This window comes from Atractosteus spatula, chromosome 1 (assembly GCF_055471065.1).
Source record: "Atractosteus spatula isolate fAtrSpa1 chromosome 1, fAtrSpa1.hap1, whole genome shotgun sequence".
NCBI lineage: Eukaryota > Metazoa > Chordata > Actinopteri > Semionotiformes > Lepisosteidae > Atractosteus > Atractosteus spatula.
Window position 1 is genome coordinate 3,506,770 of NC_142706.1, and position 18,778 is coordinate 3,525,547.

The 18,778-nt window shown below is 46.8% G+C and overlaps 2 protein-coding genes across 5 annotated transcripts in view; one reads left to right on the plus strand and one right to left on the minus strand.

The window, feature by feature from the left end:
• cenpu (centromere protein U) lies at nt 1–10,792 on the plus strand. 2 transcript variants are annotated; one of them, XM_088914022.1, is made up of 14 exons: nt 1–58; nt 655–709; nt 1,635–1,752; nt 2,723–2,921; nt 4,207–4,327; nt 4,607–4,786; nt 5,696–5,950; nt 6,629–6,704; nt 7,197–7,293; nt 7,585–7,663; nt 8,175–8,222; nt 9,304–9,365; nt 9,747–9,903; nt 10,169–10,792. In XM_088914022.1, exons 1-14 carry the CDS (start codon nt 18–20, stop codon nt 10,292–10,294), a joined length of 1,614 nt encoding a protein of 537 aa, XP_088770148.1. In that variant the 5' UTR covers nt 1–17; the 3' UTR covers nt 10,295–10,792. The 2 variants fall into 2 exon arrangements, with proteins under 2 accessions (XP_088770148.1, XP_088770156.1); XM_088914030.1 differs by lacking the exon at nt 1–58 and adding an exon at nt 189–576.
• The window catches only part of primpol (primase and polymerase (DNA-directed)), a 9,448-nt gene continuing 1,116 nt past the window's right edge, over nt 10,447–18,778 (minus strand). Inside the window, exons 1-13 of one of the 3 annotated variants that reach the window (XM_088914007.1) lie at nt 18,654–18,768; nt 17,543–17,757; nt 17,335–17,429; nt 16,539–16,677; nt 15,912–16,059; nt 15,270–15,560; nt 14,938–15,100; nt 14,298–14,395; nt 14,004–14,090; nt 13,801–13,909; nt 13,149–13,231; nt 13,018–13,064; nt 10,447–11,422 (exon numbers count right to left, since the gene is read on the minus strand). In XM_088914007.1, the coding sequence (XP_088770133.1) occupies nt 11,126–11,422; nt 13,018–13,064; nt 13,149–13,231; nt 13,801–13,909; nt 14,004–14,090; nt 14,298–14,395; nt 14,938–15,100; nt 15,270–15,560; nt 15,912–16,059; nt 16,539–16,677; nt 17,335–17,429; nt 17,543–17,725 (1,740 nt within the window). In that variant the 5' untranslated portion in view covers nt 17,726–17,757; nt 18,654–18,768 and the 3' untranslated portion in view covers nt 10,447–11,125. Of the gene's footprint in view, nt 11,423–13,017; nt 13,232–13,800; nt 13,910–14,003; nt 14,091–14,297; nt 14,396–14,937; nt 15,101–15,269; nt 15,561–15,911; nt 16,060–16,538; nt 16,678–17,334; nt 17,430–17,542; nt 17,758–18,653; nt 18,769–18,778 lie in introns of those variants that run through there. The other 2 variants (XM_088913987.1, XM_088913997.1) reach the window with 2 other exon arrangements.

Genomic DNA, 18,778 nt, shown 5'->3' on the forward strand with positions numbered 1-18,778 from the left:
TTATTCGTCAACCGGACATGAACACTCCAGCACACTTCTGCCGTGTTAGTATCTTGTGGTAATTACAGTTTATATTTTACACACGCCATTACCTTCACTTGCCAAAGTCGCATTTTCTCTCATGGTACCCCAGCCCCCCCCCCCCCCCCCGTTTTGAGCGGCGAGAAGTGAGGTTTCCCAGGTGGTTCAGAAGTTTTCGCGGGAGAAAGATGGAAACGTGAGCAGCTGAGTTGGCGTTTCCAGTTAACCTTAGCGTTAAAGGCAGGGTTGGACAAGACAAAGCCCATACGTGTAGAAACCGATGTAAATGTCAGGCGGCCTTTCGTAGTCGAGCGATTCCGGTGATCGTCAATTTTAATTGTTTTCGTTGATCGGAAGATTTGAGTCGTTTCCGAATCGTGTAAAAAAAAAAAATACAGATCAGTAAGGTCGATTTGTGTTTTGTTTAAGCGAAACTAACTTCTCCACGACGGCGTGATAAAACTGACTGTTTATTCAGTAGACTTATTGCCGACGCCTGTTGGGCCTCTCCAGCGCTGTGCTCTGTATGCTGTAGACCCGGTGGGATAAAATGAGGTGAGATCCTCGCGTACTGTGGGTTTTGGCGGAATGAGTTGTTTAGTTCAACGGGTTTCCTTCTTGTGTCTGTGCCAGTGCGAGGAAGAGACGAGCTGGGAAGACGGTGAAAAACGCCCAGAATGGTTCTCCAGTAAGTTTTCTCTCGTCTGATACGTCGTTCCCGATCTGTTTTGTTGTTTTTTTTTTAACTCCATCGCCCAAGTGCTAGGCAGCGTGGAGGGAAATGGGGGAAAAATGAAGACCGATTTATTGAATGAAATGGTCAAATCGCCTTATTAGCTCTCTCGCGATCTGTTTTATAATAGTAATAATAGACTTCATTTTATATAGCGCCTTTAACGGTGGCTTCTCAAAGCGCTTTACAGGATGACAACAACAATAAATAAAAAAAGAAAACACAAGATAAAACACGATTACAATATATAGAGGAGACCGTGGATGGTGGTACTAAGTAATGTAGGAGCAGAGGGGTGAAGAATGGAACCAGTTCAGTAAAGGCTCTTCTAAAGAAGAGGGTTTTGAGTCTGGATTTGAAGGAGTTTAGAGAAGGTGACTCTCTGATATCCCTGGGCAGAGAGTTCCAGAGCTTGGGGGCTTAACAGGAGAAGGCCCTGTCACATTTGTTTTCCACAAATGTGTATAGAAAGTCTCTAGTCGGAAATGTGGGAGTCTTAGTACTGTTTCCAATCATTGTTTTTAGTGTGAATCTCTCCATAAGCGTCACCTACTATATGCAGTGTTAACAACCAGCGTCTACTAGGGCCGTATCCTTTGCCAGTACAGTTCTGCATAAAATGGTTGGTGATCCTCAGAACTGTACTTCTGAAAATTAATTCATATTGCCAGTGTCAGTAAATGCCGTAGTAACTTTTCTTCTGCAGCAGTTTTCTGTTCTTCAGCAATTATGGCATCTCTTATAACCGCAGTAATCCACGAATTCCCCGGCTCTGACCGAAGTACTCTTAAACTGTTGAGTGGGTGAATGTGCTTAACAAACGCTTTATTACACCTTCAGACAGTCCTTTCTGGTAAATATTGGTATATCGTGTCTTCAGGTGAGCGACGAGCCTGTTGATCTGCTTCCCACCCAGAAGTTTACATCTCCGAATATCTCCAACCTGTCGTTAATCCCCAGAACCAGCTTCTTTGATGAGGAAGAGAGCGTCCCTTCTGGTCTGTGTGTTTTGTACTACAGTAATGACACCCTGATCATGTCACTGTCTGAAGTGTGGAATTCTGGGGAGGGGGGTTTATAAATAATTCTGGACTGCAGTACCTGTGTGGAGTTTGTGTGCTCCCCTGTCATCCATGTAGGTTTCCTCCAGGTGTTAGGATTTTCTTCTGCCTTCCCAGGGAAAGGCAGGCTAAATGAATTGGAGTCTCTAAGATGTCCTGTCCAGGGTGTGGTCCTGTCTTGTGTCCTGTGATGGACTGGTGTCCTGTCTGGGGTGTGGTACTGTCCTGTGTCCTGTGATGGACTGGTGTCCTGTCTGGGGTGTGGTCCTGTCCTGTGTTCTGCTGTCCGGGGTGTGTCCTATCTTGCGTCCTGTGATGGACTGGTGTCCTGTCTGGGGTGTGGTACTGTCCTGTGTCCTGTGATGGACTGGTGTCCTGTCTGGGATGTGGTCCTGTTCTGTGTCCTGTGATGGACTGGTGTCCTGTCTGGGGTGTGGTCCTGTCCTGTGTTCTGCTGTCCGGGGTGTGTCCTATCTTGCGTCCTGTGATGGACTGGTGTCCTGTCTGGGGTGTGGTACTGTCCTGTGTCCTGTGATGGACTGGTGTCCTGTCTGGGATGTGGTCCTGTTCTGTGTCCTGTGATGGACTGGTGTCCTGTCTGGGGTGTGGTCCTGTCCTGTGTTCTGCTGTCCGGGGTGTGTCCTATCTTGCGTCCTGTGATGGACTGGTGCACCTCCAAGGAAATAAGCCTCCATAATAGATGGAATGGAAGAAAATGTGTGTGATGTTTAGTTCTGGAATAACATGCCGGTGTGTCTGCACAGAGCTGCTGGGAGAAGCCCTTCTGGTCCCATTAAGCCAGCAGTGAGCAGCAGCTCGGGCCCTCGGGCCCCGCAGTCGCGGCCCCGGCGTCGGCTGGTCAGCAGCGCGGTCAGCCTCCGGGTGACTGGGGACGTGTCTCGTGCAGGTGCTCCCCTCCACAGCACCGCGCTCGAGGAGGAGCTGAGGAAGGGGGGGAGAGATCACAAGGGCCTGGCGAAGACTAAGGCGCCTGTGAAGAGAATCGTGGGGTCTCTGAAGAAGCGCGGCGCGGGTGCCAGGACAGGACCGCGCCCCGCCGCCAGCACAGAGGCCGGGCCTCCGAAGAGCCGGAAGTCCAGCCAGCGGTGAGTCCGCTGCTCAAGTGTGGTGCCCATTCAAGAACTAACAGCAGGATCCTGGTGGAAAGCGATAGACTGTTGTCATTAGAAAAGGATGGCTAGGCAGGGCTGGGAGAGCCTTGGGCATCTTTATCTGGGTGTCTGATAATACGGAGTTGGTTATAACATCCTTATAAAAGAGCTCTGCTTTTTTGCGAGATGTTTGTGCATGCTCTGGGCACAGGGAGGACAAATGGATAGTTTCCCCCTGTAATCTGCACATTCCACTTCTGCAAGCTGGGGCCTGAACCTGGTCTTCTGCATTTTGAGGACCATTTCACATCCTGACAACATGCTTTTCAGAGAGTTTGAGTGACCCCTTACTTAGCTGAATTTTCCTGGATGTGCACTAGATCGTTCTCAAATCACCAACTTCAGTAAAGGTACCTGTTAAACTAATCGGAGCCTGCTTAGAGTACTGCAGTTATGCAGCTAATTAAATAATTAGGACTACTATATACAATAACAGAGCCCCACTGGAACAAACACCAGAAAACAACAGGTATTTAAGACTAATAACATCAGTTCATAAGTTTAATAAAAATCACAGATTTGTCAATTAAACTGGCTTATTATACATAAAGGCTGAGATGAGACTGTCAGTGTTATATACATTTATTTCAGTGCTTGTCTTTGGGAGATTTCGGAGCATTTAGCTAAAGCTCTGTCCCCACCAGGCATTTATATTAGATCATTTGCCTTCAGACTGGCCTGAAACGTGCCCACATTTAGTGTCATACTTGAGACCTCTTCAGGGCTGTGTCTCCAGTTTAATTCTAAAATCAGTGCAGTGTGTCAGAAGTGATGGAGCTAACAATGGTGTGAATATGTTCTCACATTTATTCAGGGTGGTGTTCAATTTTATGTGTCACAAAATCAGAACAGGCACACATGTATTGTGCCCGTGCGCAAGGTTTTTTAATTACAGTGTTCCTGTGGAATACCCTACATCATAAATAGGTACAAGCACGAGTCACTATGGATAAAAGCATCAGCCAGACTAATAGTAATGTACATGCAGTGAGTGGCACTTTAAGGTAGATCCAGACCCATGAAGCCTTGAGGTGTGCTCAGAGAGGAACAGGTGAGCACTGGAGTGATCGCAGACAGGGTCCAGCACGCTGAGCAAGCCTGCGACCTGTAGGTGTCTGCTGACTGGCATTTCAGCAGATACTGAAGTATTCGAGTTGGGGACTGGCAAAACTGACTTGCAGTGCCGTGCTCTCTGTGGCGTTCATTCTGTCTTTCCTAGGTCACATCCACCAGCGGCAAAGCAGATCCCAGAGGAGGAAGACTCCAGCAGCGACGAAGGTGGCTCAGCAGAGCAGAACAGCAGATCGCCTCCTGTTGAAAATGAAGCTTCAGAGAGCTCGGTATTGCTTTTACTCAGACTCTTCTGGTAATTAGTAACGTGTTTCTCGACAGAAACCAAAGCATCGGCCACAACCACACGGCTGGGTAGCTTGTTCCAGAGGCAGTTCTTTCAGACTTCCTGTTTTCTTTGGGGTTTTCTGTACTGGTATATTTGTATGAAGAAGGAACTAAGTCCAGGGACTGGTGTACACTAGTGTGACCCAGCCTTGTTGGTGTGCGAGCTCCCCTGTGCCGTTGCTGGGGTGGGGGTAGTAATTGTGTGCGTGGCTGCCCCCCAGGCCCCCGGGGCTGATGGCTCGGAAGCACGAGCGCTTCGCCGCAGGCGGTCATCGGCGACGCCAGGGGTCAGGGGACAGAAGCAGCCGCGGGCCGCCGGCGGGAGGCCCACCACTTCAGGGCCGCGGCAGAGGAGACCACCTGATGCTGCCGAGGACCCCTCTGCCCCGCAGAGCCCAGAGGTACCCAGCAGAGACTCTTCCCCTTACAGCGCAGGTGCACTCTTGCTTTTACTGGGCCCGGCGTGCTTTGCTGCCACATTCGTTCCCATCTGCATGATAGTATGATGTGCTTTGATGTCCATGAAGAGCTCGTATAATTGTTATGAAGTTACTGCTGTTCCCATCCTTGGGTTTATGTTTGTGCGTTCTGAAGTCCTCTGGGTTAGTGGCTTTGAGGATTTTAAATACTTGCAGCAGGTGCCCTCTCGATCAGAGAAGACGAAGCCTTAAAAGATTGAGCTTTTTCCATGTAGGTCTTTCATTTAAGCCCTGGTTGCTCTTCTCTGGTCTGATTCCAGAGCAGCAGTATCTCTTTTACAAGACGGTGAACGCATTTGTCCACCATATTTTACATGAGAGCATGCTAGTCCTTTCAACAAGTATAACACAACGTCCCTCGGTTTACATTCTTCTCCAAAGGGGCAGCTGGTGTATAAAGACAGCTGCCAGGTAGGCTCTGTGCTCCAGTGGTGTAAGAGGTGGGATCGCTCGTTCCAATCAGAACCGGACCTCCAGTTGTGCGAGCTGTGCCGGGGCTGGGCAGTTTGAGTGTGGGTGTGGTATCCTCCTCTTGCTGCACAACAGCGCCCCCCTGTGGCCTGTCGGGAAAGCAGGGCTCTGGTACCCAAACTGTGATGTGGGAGCCGATAGTCTGCAGAGGAAGGCCTGACAGTATGAGGGCTGTAGCGGTCCGTTTCTTTGGTTCTGAAAACTCCTAGTACATACATACATGCCCCTTCCCCCAGCCTATATAATAAATGACTAAATATTCTATTTAGTCTACTGTAATTTATATCTATTACTGTCTCTCTTGTGGTGCCCCTACAGAAATTCGGTGCCTTCTGCTTTTAACAAACCTGTGATTCCCAGGTCTCGGCAAGAACTAAATCCAGCGTCGCTGCCGAGTCCAGAAGTCACGCTGGAGAGATTTCAGAGGCCAGCCGGTCCAGAGCAGCCAGTCGAACCCTGGACCAGTCCGGCCCTTCGCAGGCTTCCGCCAGCGAGGAGGAGGGGGGTGTGAGCGGCCAGTCTCCTGCAGCGAGGAAGGGCAATGGGCGGGGGCGGCAGAGAAGGCGCCTGTCCCCGTCTTCAGAGGACAACACAAATGATGAAGACTCGGACTGCGTATGCAGATCCCTTACCTTAACACGTCCCGGGCCGGTTCAGTGCGGTTTGCAGGTTTTGATGCACACCACTGGTGTTGTACACCTTCTCAGCCAAGGACTTGGCCCTCCGGACACCCTGCGCCTGCTGGTTTCCTTTGCACTCGAGCTCTTACATCCCTACAGCCTTAATTGGGGAAAAATACTGTAAGTGAAAGCCTTTTAAAGGCTTTTCACCTACTGTAAAAGGGGAGATTTATATTTACATTTATTTTTTACAGGTATTAAGTCATTACAAGAAAGTCTGCCAAGAACTGGGAACTCCTGACTCGAATGGTCTTTTTGGTTCCCATGCGTAGCCGAGACCTCAGCAGGTGTGGGGAGGGCTCGAGTGCAGGTAGTGGGAGCCCCAGCGCTGAGCAGGTCGTGCCTGGCTGGGGAGTTGTATACCACGCGTTCCCCGTGTGTCACACGCAGTGGTAAGGCAGGAGGCCATCAGACTCCTCGACACATTTTAATCGGCGGGTTGCTAAACCTCTGCAGCGTGCAGCCTGGGCGCTGACATCGCTTTGAGAAAAATGGAAGAGGGTGGGCATCACAGTCTGCACATTCAGGTGCTGCTTCAGTAGATTGAGTAGCGATTCTGCGCCGGCGCCTCGGCCTGCGGGACTGCCCTGTAACTTTGTCTGCCTTCACGCAGGAGAATAAGCCGAGTGGCAGCAGAAGATCGTGGCCGTCTGATGGTGCGCAGAAACGGAAGTCCTCCTCCTCCTCAGGTGACGAGGCCGGACTGTAGCAGGCTGTTAAAGCGAGCGAATATGCTGGGGGGGTTTCAGGTCCACGGAGAGCCGGAGAAAGAGGGAGGCTGCAGCACTTCAGTGGAAGTGCATTTATAACCGAGAACAGGAGACACGTCTTTACACAAAGGTTTGTGGGAGTATGTAGCCGCCCGCCCAGCCATGTTGTTGAAGCTGGTAAGTCGTTGATAACAGCAGGGTGGACAGCCTTGGATCAGTGAGCGACTAGCTACCAAGCCCGTTCAAGGCTTTCAAGAAGGGTGGGAGAATCGCGATGCATGCAGTTGAAATAAAAATGAACCCTCTGAAGCTTTCCTGGTAGTGAACTGGCTGCACCAGAGCTGAATGTGGGAGTTCTCCAGGTGCCGGGGAGTCGGGGAGCGCCTCTTGGACGTGCTGGCCGCTGCGTTCGCGCGATGATGATGTTTGGCCCCAGGATGGAGTGGGACTAATTCAGCTGCTGTTTTTTAGGCAGCGACGGGCCCCCTCAATCCAAAAAAACCCCGAAGGACCTCACTGAACTGGACGTGGTGCTGGCTGCGTTTCAGGATTTTGTGTCGGAGTACAAGTGAGTGTATTTATTTTCGGCTGCTTCCCCTGTTTCAATCTGTGGCTGTAACAGTGGTACCTTGAGCCTGCCTGTGACGTGTCACGTCTCCTGCTCTGCCCTGACATATTGCCTGACAGCCGCTGGGTTTGCTTGTATCCTCTGCTGTGGTATCAGTGGCGATTGCAATTGCATGAGATGTCATAATGCTTCAGGTCCCAGTCCGTAAAATAATTGATCTGGAGCTCCTGCACATAAACCTGCTGTTTGTCGTGTCTCTTTTTAGCCTGATCTGCTCTTGTTCTGCTTTAGGGAGACTGGGGGAAGTGATGTGGCCAAAAGAGCAATTGAAACCCTTTCTACCAAGTTTGTGGATCAACTTACTGACATGGTGAGTCCTCATAGAGCAGTTGAAATTCAGTAACTAGTCTGAGATTTCCAAGTGTTGTGTGTTTTGTGTAGAGTTGCTTGCTTGTATCCTGTGCCCTGGTATCAGTTGTGATTGCAATTGCATGAGATGTCTTCACTGAAGTCTTAATGCTTCAGGTCCCGGTCCGTAAAATAATTGATCTGGAGCCCATGCACATCCAGGTGGGGCTGCACGGTGGTGGAGGGGATCCCCATTACCTGTAAAGCACTTTGAGTGGAGTGTCCAGAAAAGTGCTATATAAGTGTAAGCAATTAATTAGAGTTTGGACAAAACCTATGTGAAACAATGTGAACAGCAACTGTTTAATCACAGCCCAATTAAATAACACCTTATACCGTACTCCTGTAATCGGCACCTCTCACCTCTCAGAGTGCAGAAGCTCATAGAGATACTAGAACTGTCCAGTCATGTATACATTACAGTTAATCTCTCTGCTTCATGCCTGCAAGACAATAAATCTTGTATTTTTTAGATACACATAACAAAGGAGCTGAAGCAGCTGAAAAGGGAAAACAGCAAGGTAATTTTCTTTTTATTTCATCTGGAAGCAATTTAACGGTACTTCTAGTCATCCCTTGTGACATTTCCCACACAAAAAGAATTACAGATGTTGTGTCGGGGAAGGAAGACGTCTTTTTACACTTTCAACTGTTGTAATAAATCAAGGTGGAGGTTCGATCAAAGGTGTTCGGTGCCCTGTGGTGGACTGGTGTCCAGAGTGTTGTGACCCTGAGGGGGATGAGGTGTTTCTCATAATGGTGCTGTAGGTTGGCTTCATCTGCTCAGCCAGGCTCTTTTGCTTTTCTTAGCAGTACAGTCGTGAAGTTTTGTCTCCGACGGAGATGGAAAGCCAGCCTTTCCCTGTTTACTCTTTCAGACGTGGCCTGTGCTCACCCAGTTGTGCAGCCTGTATAACTGCAGGCTGAAAAAAATACGATCTCACTGAAACTTTCGCACAGCAAAACTCGCTTGTTTATGCAGCTCAAAACACGTTTAAGATCAGATCTAAGATAAGATCACTTTATTAGCCCTATACAATTTCTTGCACTAGGAATGTGTCTTTTCACATACACCAGCTTGCTCTCCATGTACCCACTAAGACACACAGACAGGGAAAGAGAAGCCTGGTATCAGACTGGTATCCCTGAGCGGGAATCGAACCCGGGCTGCGGCAGTGAGAACCACTACACCACCAGGGAAAGTTTAGACTGGGGTAACGCACTGTGCAGCAGTGGAATTTTTCAAATGAAGTTTCCATCTACACACAGGTTTTTTTAAATTAGATACTAAATATTGGTGTATCTACTTAAAATGCCTTCATGACTTTCCAGATGCTTTCACGATGCTCGTGGAACTGGTTCTTGTATGTTGCATTTTGCGTACAGACGTTGACAGCCTCGATTACTCCAGTTCGGTCCCGTGTAAGAGTGATGTGCTAGGGGCTTGTTTACCCCACTAGAGCTGGTTTCACCATGTTTTGCAGGGTTAGAAAATGCCTTCTGTGTTCCACTTCTTTCAGTAGTCTGACTGTTAATGTAAGTGAGAGGTGCAGCTAATTATCCATTGCTTTGTTCCAACATGTTCTTTTCCTCTGGATTAAGATCAACAGCGCTATTAATCGTAAAAGATCACGGCTGCTGGAGGTCAAACACGAACTAAGGAAGTAAGTAGAGTTTGCGAACCAGTGTTGGTTTTGCCATGAATTGCCGTGTGTACGAGACTCAGCATTATTCCAGTTTCACGCAGATTTCCGAAAGCAAAATTCCTGTTCTGGGAAAGAAATTAAGAACTTGGGAAAACTAAGCCCATCTTAATTTGTATCAAGATCTCAAATTTCTATGTTTAATTCCTCTAAGGTTTGTATGAAATACAATATAAGGATGGATCAACTATATACTCTGAGTTTCGAGGAGCAGCGACTTGTATTTAAAGCACTCAAGTTGTAGTATTTGGCAATTATCTGGCTGAAACTATTTTTATAGTACATCCTTCATTATTCAAGACTTTAATTATACTGTATGGATGCCTTTGCCTGCTTCTGCAGGAGACAAACCGAGCTGCGCGAATTACAGAAGGAACACGCCCAACTGAGCGAGAAACAGACCAACCTGGAGCAGGGCACAGCGCTGCTCGTGTCTCTGAAGGCCCTGCAGCAGGCCTACCTGCGGCACAGGCAGGCTCATCCTGCTGAGAGAGAGGAGGTGAGCGGCTGGGCTGTAGGGGCGCTTGCCAAGAGACTTTCAATTCGTTACAAGAGCTAATCTGGCATTCATTTAAACTGCTCTGGGAAGGAACAAGGTGGGGGGGGGCACAGTGCTGGGGCCCTGGGTTCAAATATAAACAACTGGTAGGACATATCGTACAAACTTTTCTTTTTTTTCTTGATTTAAGCCGTATCAGAAATGCATTGATCATCCTTAAGCTTGCTCTTTGAGTTCTTCTCATTCGGCCTTTTCTGTTTCACAGTACGGCCCCTCCAGCCTCCCCTCTTTACTCCTGGAAATGCGGAGTGTGTTGGGAGCCGAACACCAACTGCAAAAAATCAATACGCAACTGCAGGACTCCCTCGAGCAACTGAGCAAGAAATCGTGAAAGCATTTCTCCCGTGTGGTGATATCACACGGTTTTCTGTTTAGTGCTCGTGTAAAATAAGTGTTTAATGAGTTTCTATAGCTGGACTGATGACTGATGCGGTCTTGTGCTTTTAGAGGGATTCAGGGTGGGATACTGAAAGCAAAAGGTTACAATGTTGGCTTTTATTGAGACACCTGTTAATCTTAATGTGACAGTGACCAAGCTGTCTTACAAATAAATTATGAATAAATGTTTAAATTTAGATATGAACGTAGATTTAAAACAGAACATCCCAGTAAACAGCAGGAGGGCATATAAATAAAATTCATGCAAGATCATCATCCAATGTGAAATTTTAACAGATGAAACAGAAGTGACCTTCAAAGTATCGCATTCAGCAGTAAAATGTTACAACTATACAGGAACAGAATTTAATAAAACCCAGCATAACCTCTTCAACCTTGTATCACCATGTAGTTAATTTACATAAAGTTTCTGTAATGGTTTAAAGAAAGGGCTGAAATCTGTTATTCATTCATTTTAGCCTGATTAAGGAGTGCCATTTTCTTTCAGATTGAACTTGTAGACCAGTTGTTACAGTGTGACAATCAGGTGGAAGGATTAGATAATAGATTCCAAAGGCTATACAGGTGTTTGTGTCCTCTCCTTAGTGATGCACTTCTTCTGTTCAAGGTGAGGTGCCTGGGGAATAGCACTGGAATCGGTAATTATTAACAAGGTGCTCCTAGATAAAGGCAGGTGCCATATCTTTTACATGGTCAAAAGGTATGACCAAGATGAAGGAGGCTCCTTTCTCCAAGCATGTGCGCACCCATCATAAAACGCATACTAATCTCGCTGAGCCCGAGACTCGTATTCAACGAGGGTGTCCAGTAGAAGTTCATCTGGGATTTCGTCGGCTTGCGTCGCTCCGGGGCGGGACGGCTCGCTGGGCAGGAAGGCCCTCTGCTCCACCTCCTCCAGCGCCTGCAGGCAGGCCTGGTCATCGGGGCCGGGCTCCCAGACTGCGGCCTGGCCCGTGGGCTCCGCCGACGCACACGGGCCGCCCGCCTCGGCCGCGTGATGCTCCTGGCTTGGCACGATGTTCCCAGCCTCGTCCATCGTGAACGCAAAATCGTTTTCATCCTGGGCAAAACAAAGAAGGGGTCACTCGTTTACACAAGCTGAAGAGCACGAGCCAGCCAGCACTTCGTCCATTCCATCACTTTGGCTTGAACAGCTCCCACAAAACATCTAAATCATACATCAACACATCCACAACCCCACTCCCCTGAAAGATTAGTCCGCTAGCATGGGGAGTAAGAAGGCTCTAGAGAGACTTGGAGAGTGGTGTTACCAGAAACAGTCACATACGGTGACCTAGGAGCCGATGCACATGCTCAAGTGACGTTCCTGAAATGATCGTTTTCTCAAGAGACACTTAAGTTTTAGAAATAACCCAAACCCCAGCTCTAACCTGAGCTCATGTTACAACTGCTGGAACACAGAAGACTTGGGTAACTATTATTCTATTGTAACAATACGCACAAAGGTTTTGCTGATGCATCACGTAGCCTAGATGAATTTTTTAAGGTTGCCGCATAAGACCCCCTTCAAACAGCCTGAACTATGCTTCTACGAAACTATTCCGAAACAGGCGTGGTAATAATGACAAAAAGAGTGCATGTAACTTTGTAAGCTACTCCGCCACAGCGATCCTGACGGATCACACACGCTGCAGTTTGTGCTTCCCCAATACTTTAAAACCTGAATTGAGGATTTAATACAAAGCAGTTCCCCTGAATAAACCTGCGCTCTTATACCATTTCCCCTCCTTGTTTTCTGGATAAGAATGCAAAATGACCAACCCAGAACATTATATGAAGCTTATTTGCAGTATTAGTGGTTCATTTCTTCATTTATATGGTACTTTTCTTGGAAGAGTATATCCACCACTAAAGTACAGCACCCATCTGGATGGCATACAGCAGCCCTACCATACAGCTGATCAGGCAAAGTGAGAAATACGAGAAGATCACTTCATTGGCCATATACGCTTTCTTGTATTAGGAATTTATTATGACTTTACGAACTGAATAAAGAGGGCACCGTGGGTAGACTAGATCAGACAAACGCAAAGTGGAATTAAACCACAACGCTGCAGTTAAACCCTACTCTTATGAACAGCAGAGATCATCAAACAGTCAGGACCTCAGTTTAATGTCTCATCTGAAGAAAGACCCCAGACAGTGACCCCAGTCACCTACTGAAGCATTGATTTGGAGATTCCGGGCTAAAGGGAGTTGCCACCACACCCACTAAGCACTCTGGATTTCAAGGTGTGTTTTAAAGGAAATAAAAATGTAAACTGTTCTGGAAATCAAGCTGGAATTTCCAATTCGGCTAAATTAATGAGAGGTTAAATAACCTTACTTCATCCTGACTGTGCCTCTTCAGGCAAGGAAAGTATTCCACTATTACACGAACTGTAAAAATCACTGCAGCCCAACATTGCCATCTTATCAGCAGCCATTATGGCACACACTGTGCCAATGAAAATGTAAACACTCGGGACACGTTTATTATGCGTAGACACTATGCGAGGCCAAAAACTAACAGTGGGATAATGAGCAAGCACCCACTTCATGCCAAAGTGAACAACGTTGGCGAGCCAAATTCAACACGGGATCGATCATTAACAGTGCAAGCAGGAAGGGAGAACGTTTTCACCATTTACTGACCTCCTTCATGAGGTAGCCGAGACACACCTCACGGGGCAAGGGCACACCTGTGGGAGAGACATTAAAAAACATCACCCCTGGAACAGACTGCCCGGGGGGCCGTAAAGGAGCCTCTGCTCGTGGGAACCTACTTGGAGATCTGTAATTCTCACCCCTGCACATGGGGTCGTGGCACTTCTGATACCAGACCTCCTCCTTCAGATCCACCAGGATCCTGGAAGGAAGACCAGATTTGGTGCATTAATCTAAAAACGCACAATATGCTTCAGAACGGTTTCCTATTCAAGCTGACCGCAGCCTCTCTGATCACCATCCAGTGAAACCCTTTTCAGAGATGACCAGTCAAACCCGATATCCGGGCAGTGTTTTTTCATTTCCGATTCAAAGCTACACACGGGGGGCTTGCAGTAGTTTTTTCGTAAGCGTGCGCGTTCGTGTCTGATGTAAACATGCGTGGGGGGGGGCTGACTTTTGTCAAGTCCTTCTGAAGCCAGAGGCGGTATCGCTCAGAGGTCTCCCTGCAGCACGGACTGTTGCATTGTGGATGTTTTCCATTTCCTAAAGGTTTTTAGTCAAATTTGAAAGTCGTTCTTTCCTGGTGTAGAGAATGCTCCCATGCTCACAGTACAGCCAGTATTAACTACAGAAAACAGAGACATCGAACTCAGTGGAGCACATCAGGGTGAATGTATATCAAGTATATTACATGCAGAAGTGTGCTACAGACCACTTCAGAAACCATAATGTAAATGGTTGAAGAAAAACAACAGAGGTATCACTTACATGATATTGTTGCTTTTATGGAACCTGCCTACATTTTGGCACCAGCGATACTTGGAGATGTCATAAACCAGAAGTTCCTCAGAGGAAAAGTAATTCCACTGCCGTATGGCTGTTCAGGAGCAAAAACAAAGCAACACTATCTCAGGTCTTGATCTCCTTACACCCACTGCAGTGTGAGTGTTTAAAGAATAAAGAGGCCTTACTGCCTTCAATGCCATCTTTGTTCACCAGAGAGAGCACAAAGTTGTCCACTTCTATGTAAGGAGAATACTGACATCCACCAACAGACCCTACAAGCAAATTAAAAGAAATAATTCAAATTCAAATAAACGAAAACACTACTTTTCTGTATGTTTACAGTTTTAAAAACATCTTTAGACGATGCCTTTGGTACCATTTTGTACCTACATTACATGGTTAAATGAAAATATAAATAATGCCATCACATTTTCATTTCTAAACATTAATTTCAATTCCTCTAGACTAAGACACATTACCTGATTTGCACAAAGACTGAGGAACTGCTGTCTGAATGCATTTTGTTTTTGTAGCCTCAGGAACATCACAAGTTAGAATAATCAGACCATCTGAGAACCTAGTGTAGAGACAATAAAACAAAGTTACATACTAATACTGTATATCCCAACTTCCACTAAAAGCAGACTAAACCTTTTATTGTTTTCTACTTTAAAGTAATTTTCATATACTTCATATATGTAAGCAGACTTCTGAAAGAACTAGTTTATTCTTTTAGCCTGCCCAGTAGCTACACCATTGTGAAACCTGACATTACATTTTGAATGACACTGGGATTATAGTTCCCTACAAACTATTTGGTACGCTTTTCAAAAAACTTTACAAACAAAACATATCCTTTCACTCTGTGACACACAAAATCTTGTGGCACACTTAAAAAGAATGGTCAGAAATTCCTAATGATTTTTGACTGAACAGCCAGGATTAAAGCCGATTCCCTGGGAACTTTCAAGAAAACAGCTGAAGGAGAACCTTGGATCAGTAAGCTACTAGAAACCACTGCCTGACTGGGACTGAATGGGATAAATGACTTCCTCTCATTTGTAACCCAACTGGATGCAAGCGTCTCCGATTTCACCAAAGAATAATGAAGAGCAGTACCGAACATTGCTGACGAGGGAGGCGAGAAATATTTGTTCTTCCTGAGACAGGTGCTTCTGAGGCCTGGGGACAAATGTATTGTCTTCTGCTACACTGAAGGCAACATTCTTCCCAGCTTTGGAAGATTTGTACAGGCGGAAATTTCTGTTCTTTGTGTACACTCCTAACAGGGAAGGAGGACAGCAATAGATTACTAACTCTTCAAAGTGAGGGTATGCAATTTATAACGCAGTCACAGTCTGTAAACTGATAGATACTTCAGAGCGCTGCATGTAAAACTCAGAAAAAATTGTCGGTGTTTGCAAACGGAAGCCAAACATTGTTATTCATACCGATATCAACAAAGAGCTGATCCTGTCCATCTCTGTCTTTCACGAAGAGAAACATCAGGCCCCCAGCCTGAGGAGATGGCGGGGTTGGACACTCCCCAGTTCTCTGTCTTTTTGGATATGGATTCCTCAGCCTCTCAGCCTCCGGTTCCTGCCCAGTTCCAAAAGACAGAAGAGGGGATTGGCTGCTTGCAGGCTGTCCACTGCTCTCCAAGTGGGTTTCTGTCACCAGACTGTGTCTTCTCCTTCTCAGCTCCTCCAGCGCTGGCTTTAACACCTTGTGGACAAAATGACCTTCAAGTGGAAAATGAGACCAGTAAGAACGTAATATCACACCGAGAAACGTCACACTGCTTTATAATTCAAAAGCTAAAAAAAAAAGGAGTTAAGACTGATGTAAAGACCTAATGAGACAGGCAGACACACAACACCAGAGAATGAGCAGAATAATGGTGTAAGCTGGGCTTGTCTTGTTTTTTTAGACGTTCGCACAGCGCTACAATTCTTTACAGGTGTGACCCAAAACTTGAGGCGATTTTGCATTACATTTTCACAGACGTATAAGCCAAGTTGACAGGGTATTTGGTAATTAATTATCTGAGGTTACAATACAAACAAATCACCAGAAATGATCTAAATACATACCAACGTGTATATTGTCTTTAAAAGCTGCATTCGGAATAAGGAATATTAGATGTCGACTGAACTTTTCTTCTGTGCTGGAATCCAAATTCAGAACATCATCCCTGGAGATTTTAATTCCATATTCCTCTTCCAATTTCAGACGTACATACTAGGACACAAAATAAACCACAGATCAATTTAAAATCAGTGCAAAGAAGGTCTTCTCTGGGACATGCTCACATCCAGGATCCGGGAGCCTGCAGCCAAAGCCCCGGAGTGTCTTCTCTTGCCACTGCTGCTGCAGCTTCCTGCAAGGGCTTCATCTCATTGGGGCTTTTTTGACTACACAAACATGCATGAAAATCAGGCACTCCTCACAGCTGCCAGGTTTCAGCGAGGACCGTGGGCATCTTACTACTCTGTCTTCCTGTCTTTCAACACCATTTGCACACACTACAGCCCTAGTGAAGTGACTCTGCACAGCTCAGCGCAAGGGTTCCAGACCCTTCTCTCCTCGGTTAGAAAAATAAGAGGATAATGAACCGCTGTAACGTCCACTCACACACTCTGAATTAAGAAACCTTTTGTGAACTGGACCTGTAATATTTCTGTGCTGCTCCTACGCCGTGACGACCGATGGCTCCATACCTGAATAAAAAACGCCACCATCTGTTTTCCATCCCGACCTTCGTTAGAGGGCCTGTGGAACTCCAAATCGAAGTACAGCTTGCACACCGCACCTTCGGGGATGACCTCATAGCAGTGCATTAGAGACCGCCTGTAAGTCCTGCGGTGAAAACCAAAACACGCTGTGCTGGCAGCAGACCGATTTGTGCAAACGGCTCGGAGTGTGTAATGTGACATTAAAGCTTTTGAACAATAAGTTGTAATCCCTTGAATTTATTTGCTATATATTCACACACTATATACAGTAAATTAAATAAAATTAGGCTGCTTCACAAAATATTAGAACTTCAATCTAGATTGTAGTTTGTAGTAGACTGTAGTAGTTTGTAGATTGTAGATTGTAGTAGTGTAGTGTAGAATTTATGTTTACCAGCATCATGACTGTTTTAAGGGAATAATAATTAGGCATCTTTGTTTTTTCGGGACTTGATCATATTACCCTCAAAGTTTTATTCATATGTGAGCAAGGTCAAGATCGTCACAGGTGTACAACTAGGCGTCTTGTTATACTACTACTTCTCTGCCATCAGTGAAACAAAGAGCGCAGGAAACCAGCGGAAAGTATGTGGAAGCACATTCAGAACTCGGAGAAGGAGCCACCAGTTTACACAGAGGGATGTGGCAGTCTCCAACAATCGAACCTATCGTGCTGATGAAGCCGATACCCTGGCTTCATTCCCGATGCTTGGATCAGTTATCCCACAGCAGCTACGCGGGCTTCCCAGACCGGACGCCCTCCTCCCGTCACGGGACTCACCTGTAGTAGTGCCAGAGCTCGGCATACGTGGTCACCAGGTAGATCCTCTGCCCTGTCTCGGTGGGGTCCTTCTCCAGCGCAAACACGTGGACACCCTTCGGGGGGCAGAAGCACACAGAAGCTTCAGGTCCTGTTTCACAGCAGATCGCGCTCCGACTTCTCTCCCCCCCCCCAGATGAAACGGCCCCGCCGACCCCGGCCCCCTCACCTCCGCGCAGCTCTTGGCGAAAGCGAAGGCCAGGCCCTGGCGGGGGAAGACCCGCCACAGAGTAGACGGCTGCCAGGGCCTGGACAGCCTGGGCTTGTACGGCGAGGACAGGGGCCAGTGCTGGTACCACTCAGCCCGCCGCGCCACCCTCTTCACCCTTTCGCCCCACTCCTGCCTGATCATCCCTCACCAGCAGGGGGTGCCGGGGAGACACCCTGGAGAGCGGCCGAGAACAGGAGACAGACGGGAACGGAGACGATCAGCTCCTGCGCAGCACATTAGCCTGGGTGATAAACTCCTCCATCTGCCCTCTTCCCCAGGTCACGGGGATCCCCTGCACCAGCACCAGTGTGTACCCCCACCTGGATGAGGCGCCAGTCAACTCCCCACACCCCAGCTCTCAGTGGGTAGGAGAGCAGAGTGATGAAGCCAGTTCAGAGATGGGGGTTATTAAGAGGCCATGATGGGTAAACGCCAATGGGAAATTTGACAAGGACGCCGGGTAACTAATACTGGTCACAGGGAGGAGAAAAAAATAAATGATTTCCACCACTCCCATAGTATATAAACACAAACACTTAACAGATAGTTACACTGACCTGGATTAACAGCACAGGTAACCTTGACCCGGAAGAAAACAGCACTTCCTAGGAAGACAGATGAAACGCAGGCGTGCCTCCTTTTTACGAAGGATGTTTTGAATATGGATGACAGCTCACAGTTAGGCTGGATTGCACTGTAAACTCCTGTCAGCCTATTTAGCTCTGAAGAGGCATTATTTAAAAAACGGAAGCCTTACAATTCTTGCTTGAAGAATAAATAATGTCCACCGTACATCGTAATTCAGCAATTAAAACAAGTTGGCTAAATACACCGTCAAACGCAAAGGGACCGATACAAGAGTATAAAACACCCCGAAGAGCCCGAAGACGACACCTGACTTTAAGGTTTATCTAGACCTCATCATAAGAAGATATCAAGCGTCTGACGACCATTTGTTTTACATTTATATCAATTATATCATTTTATATATATATATTAGGTCTCCTCGTCACGTCTCGTTATGTGCGTTCACATAAAGGTATAGTAAATACACACATACTGTACTTACCGAGGGCCCAAGTTTTTTTAATTTAGGCGATTATTATTATTATTAATAGCACACTGCAAACTCTCGCTGGATAACAAATTAACCCACAGACGCTGCCTGCAATGTTTGTATCTCCTTTTCCTTAA

Excerpts from the sequence above, each read along its gene's own strand:
- cenpu (XM_088914022.1), top strand. The coding sequence starts at position 18 with ATGAACACTCCAGCACACTTCTGCCGTGTTAGTATCTTGTG. Across the intron at positions 7,664-8,174 it reads TGGATCAACTTACTGACATG|ATACACATAACAAAGGAGCT; the intron begins GTGAGTCCTCAT and ends TGTATTTTTTAG. Across the intron at positions 9,904-10,168 it reads ATCCTGCTGAGAGAGAGGAG|TACGGCCCCTCCAGCCTCCC; the intron begins GTGAGCGGCTGG and ends TCTGTTTCACAG.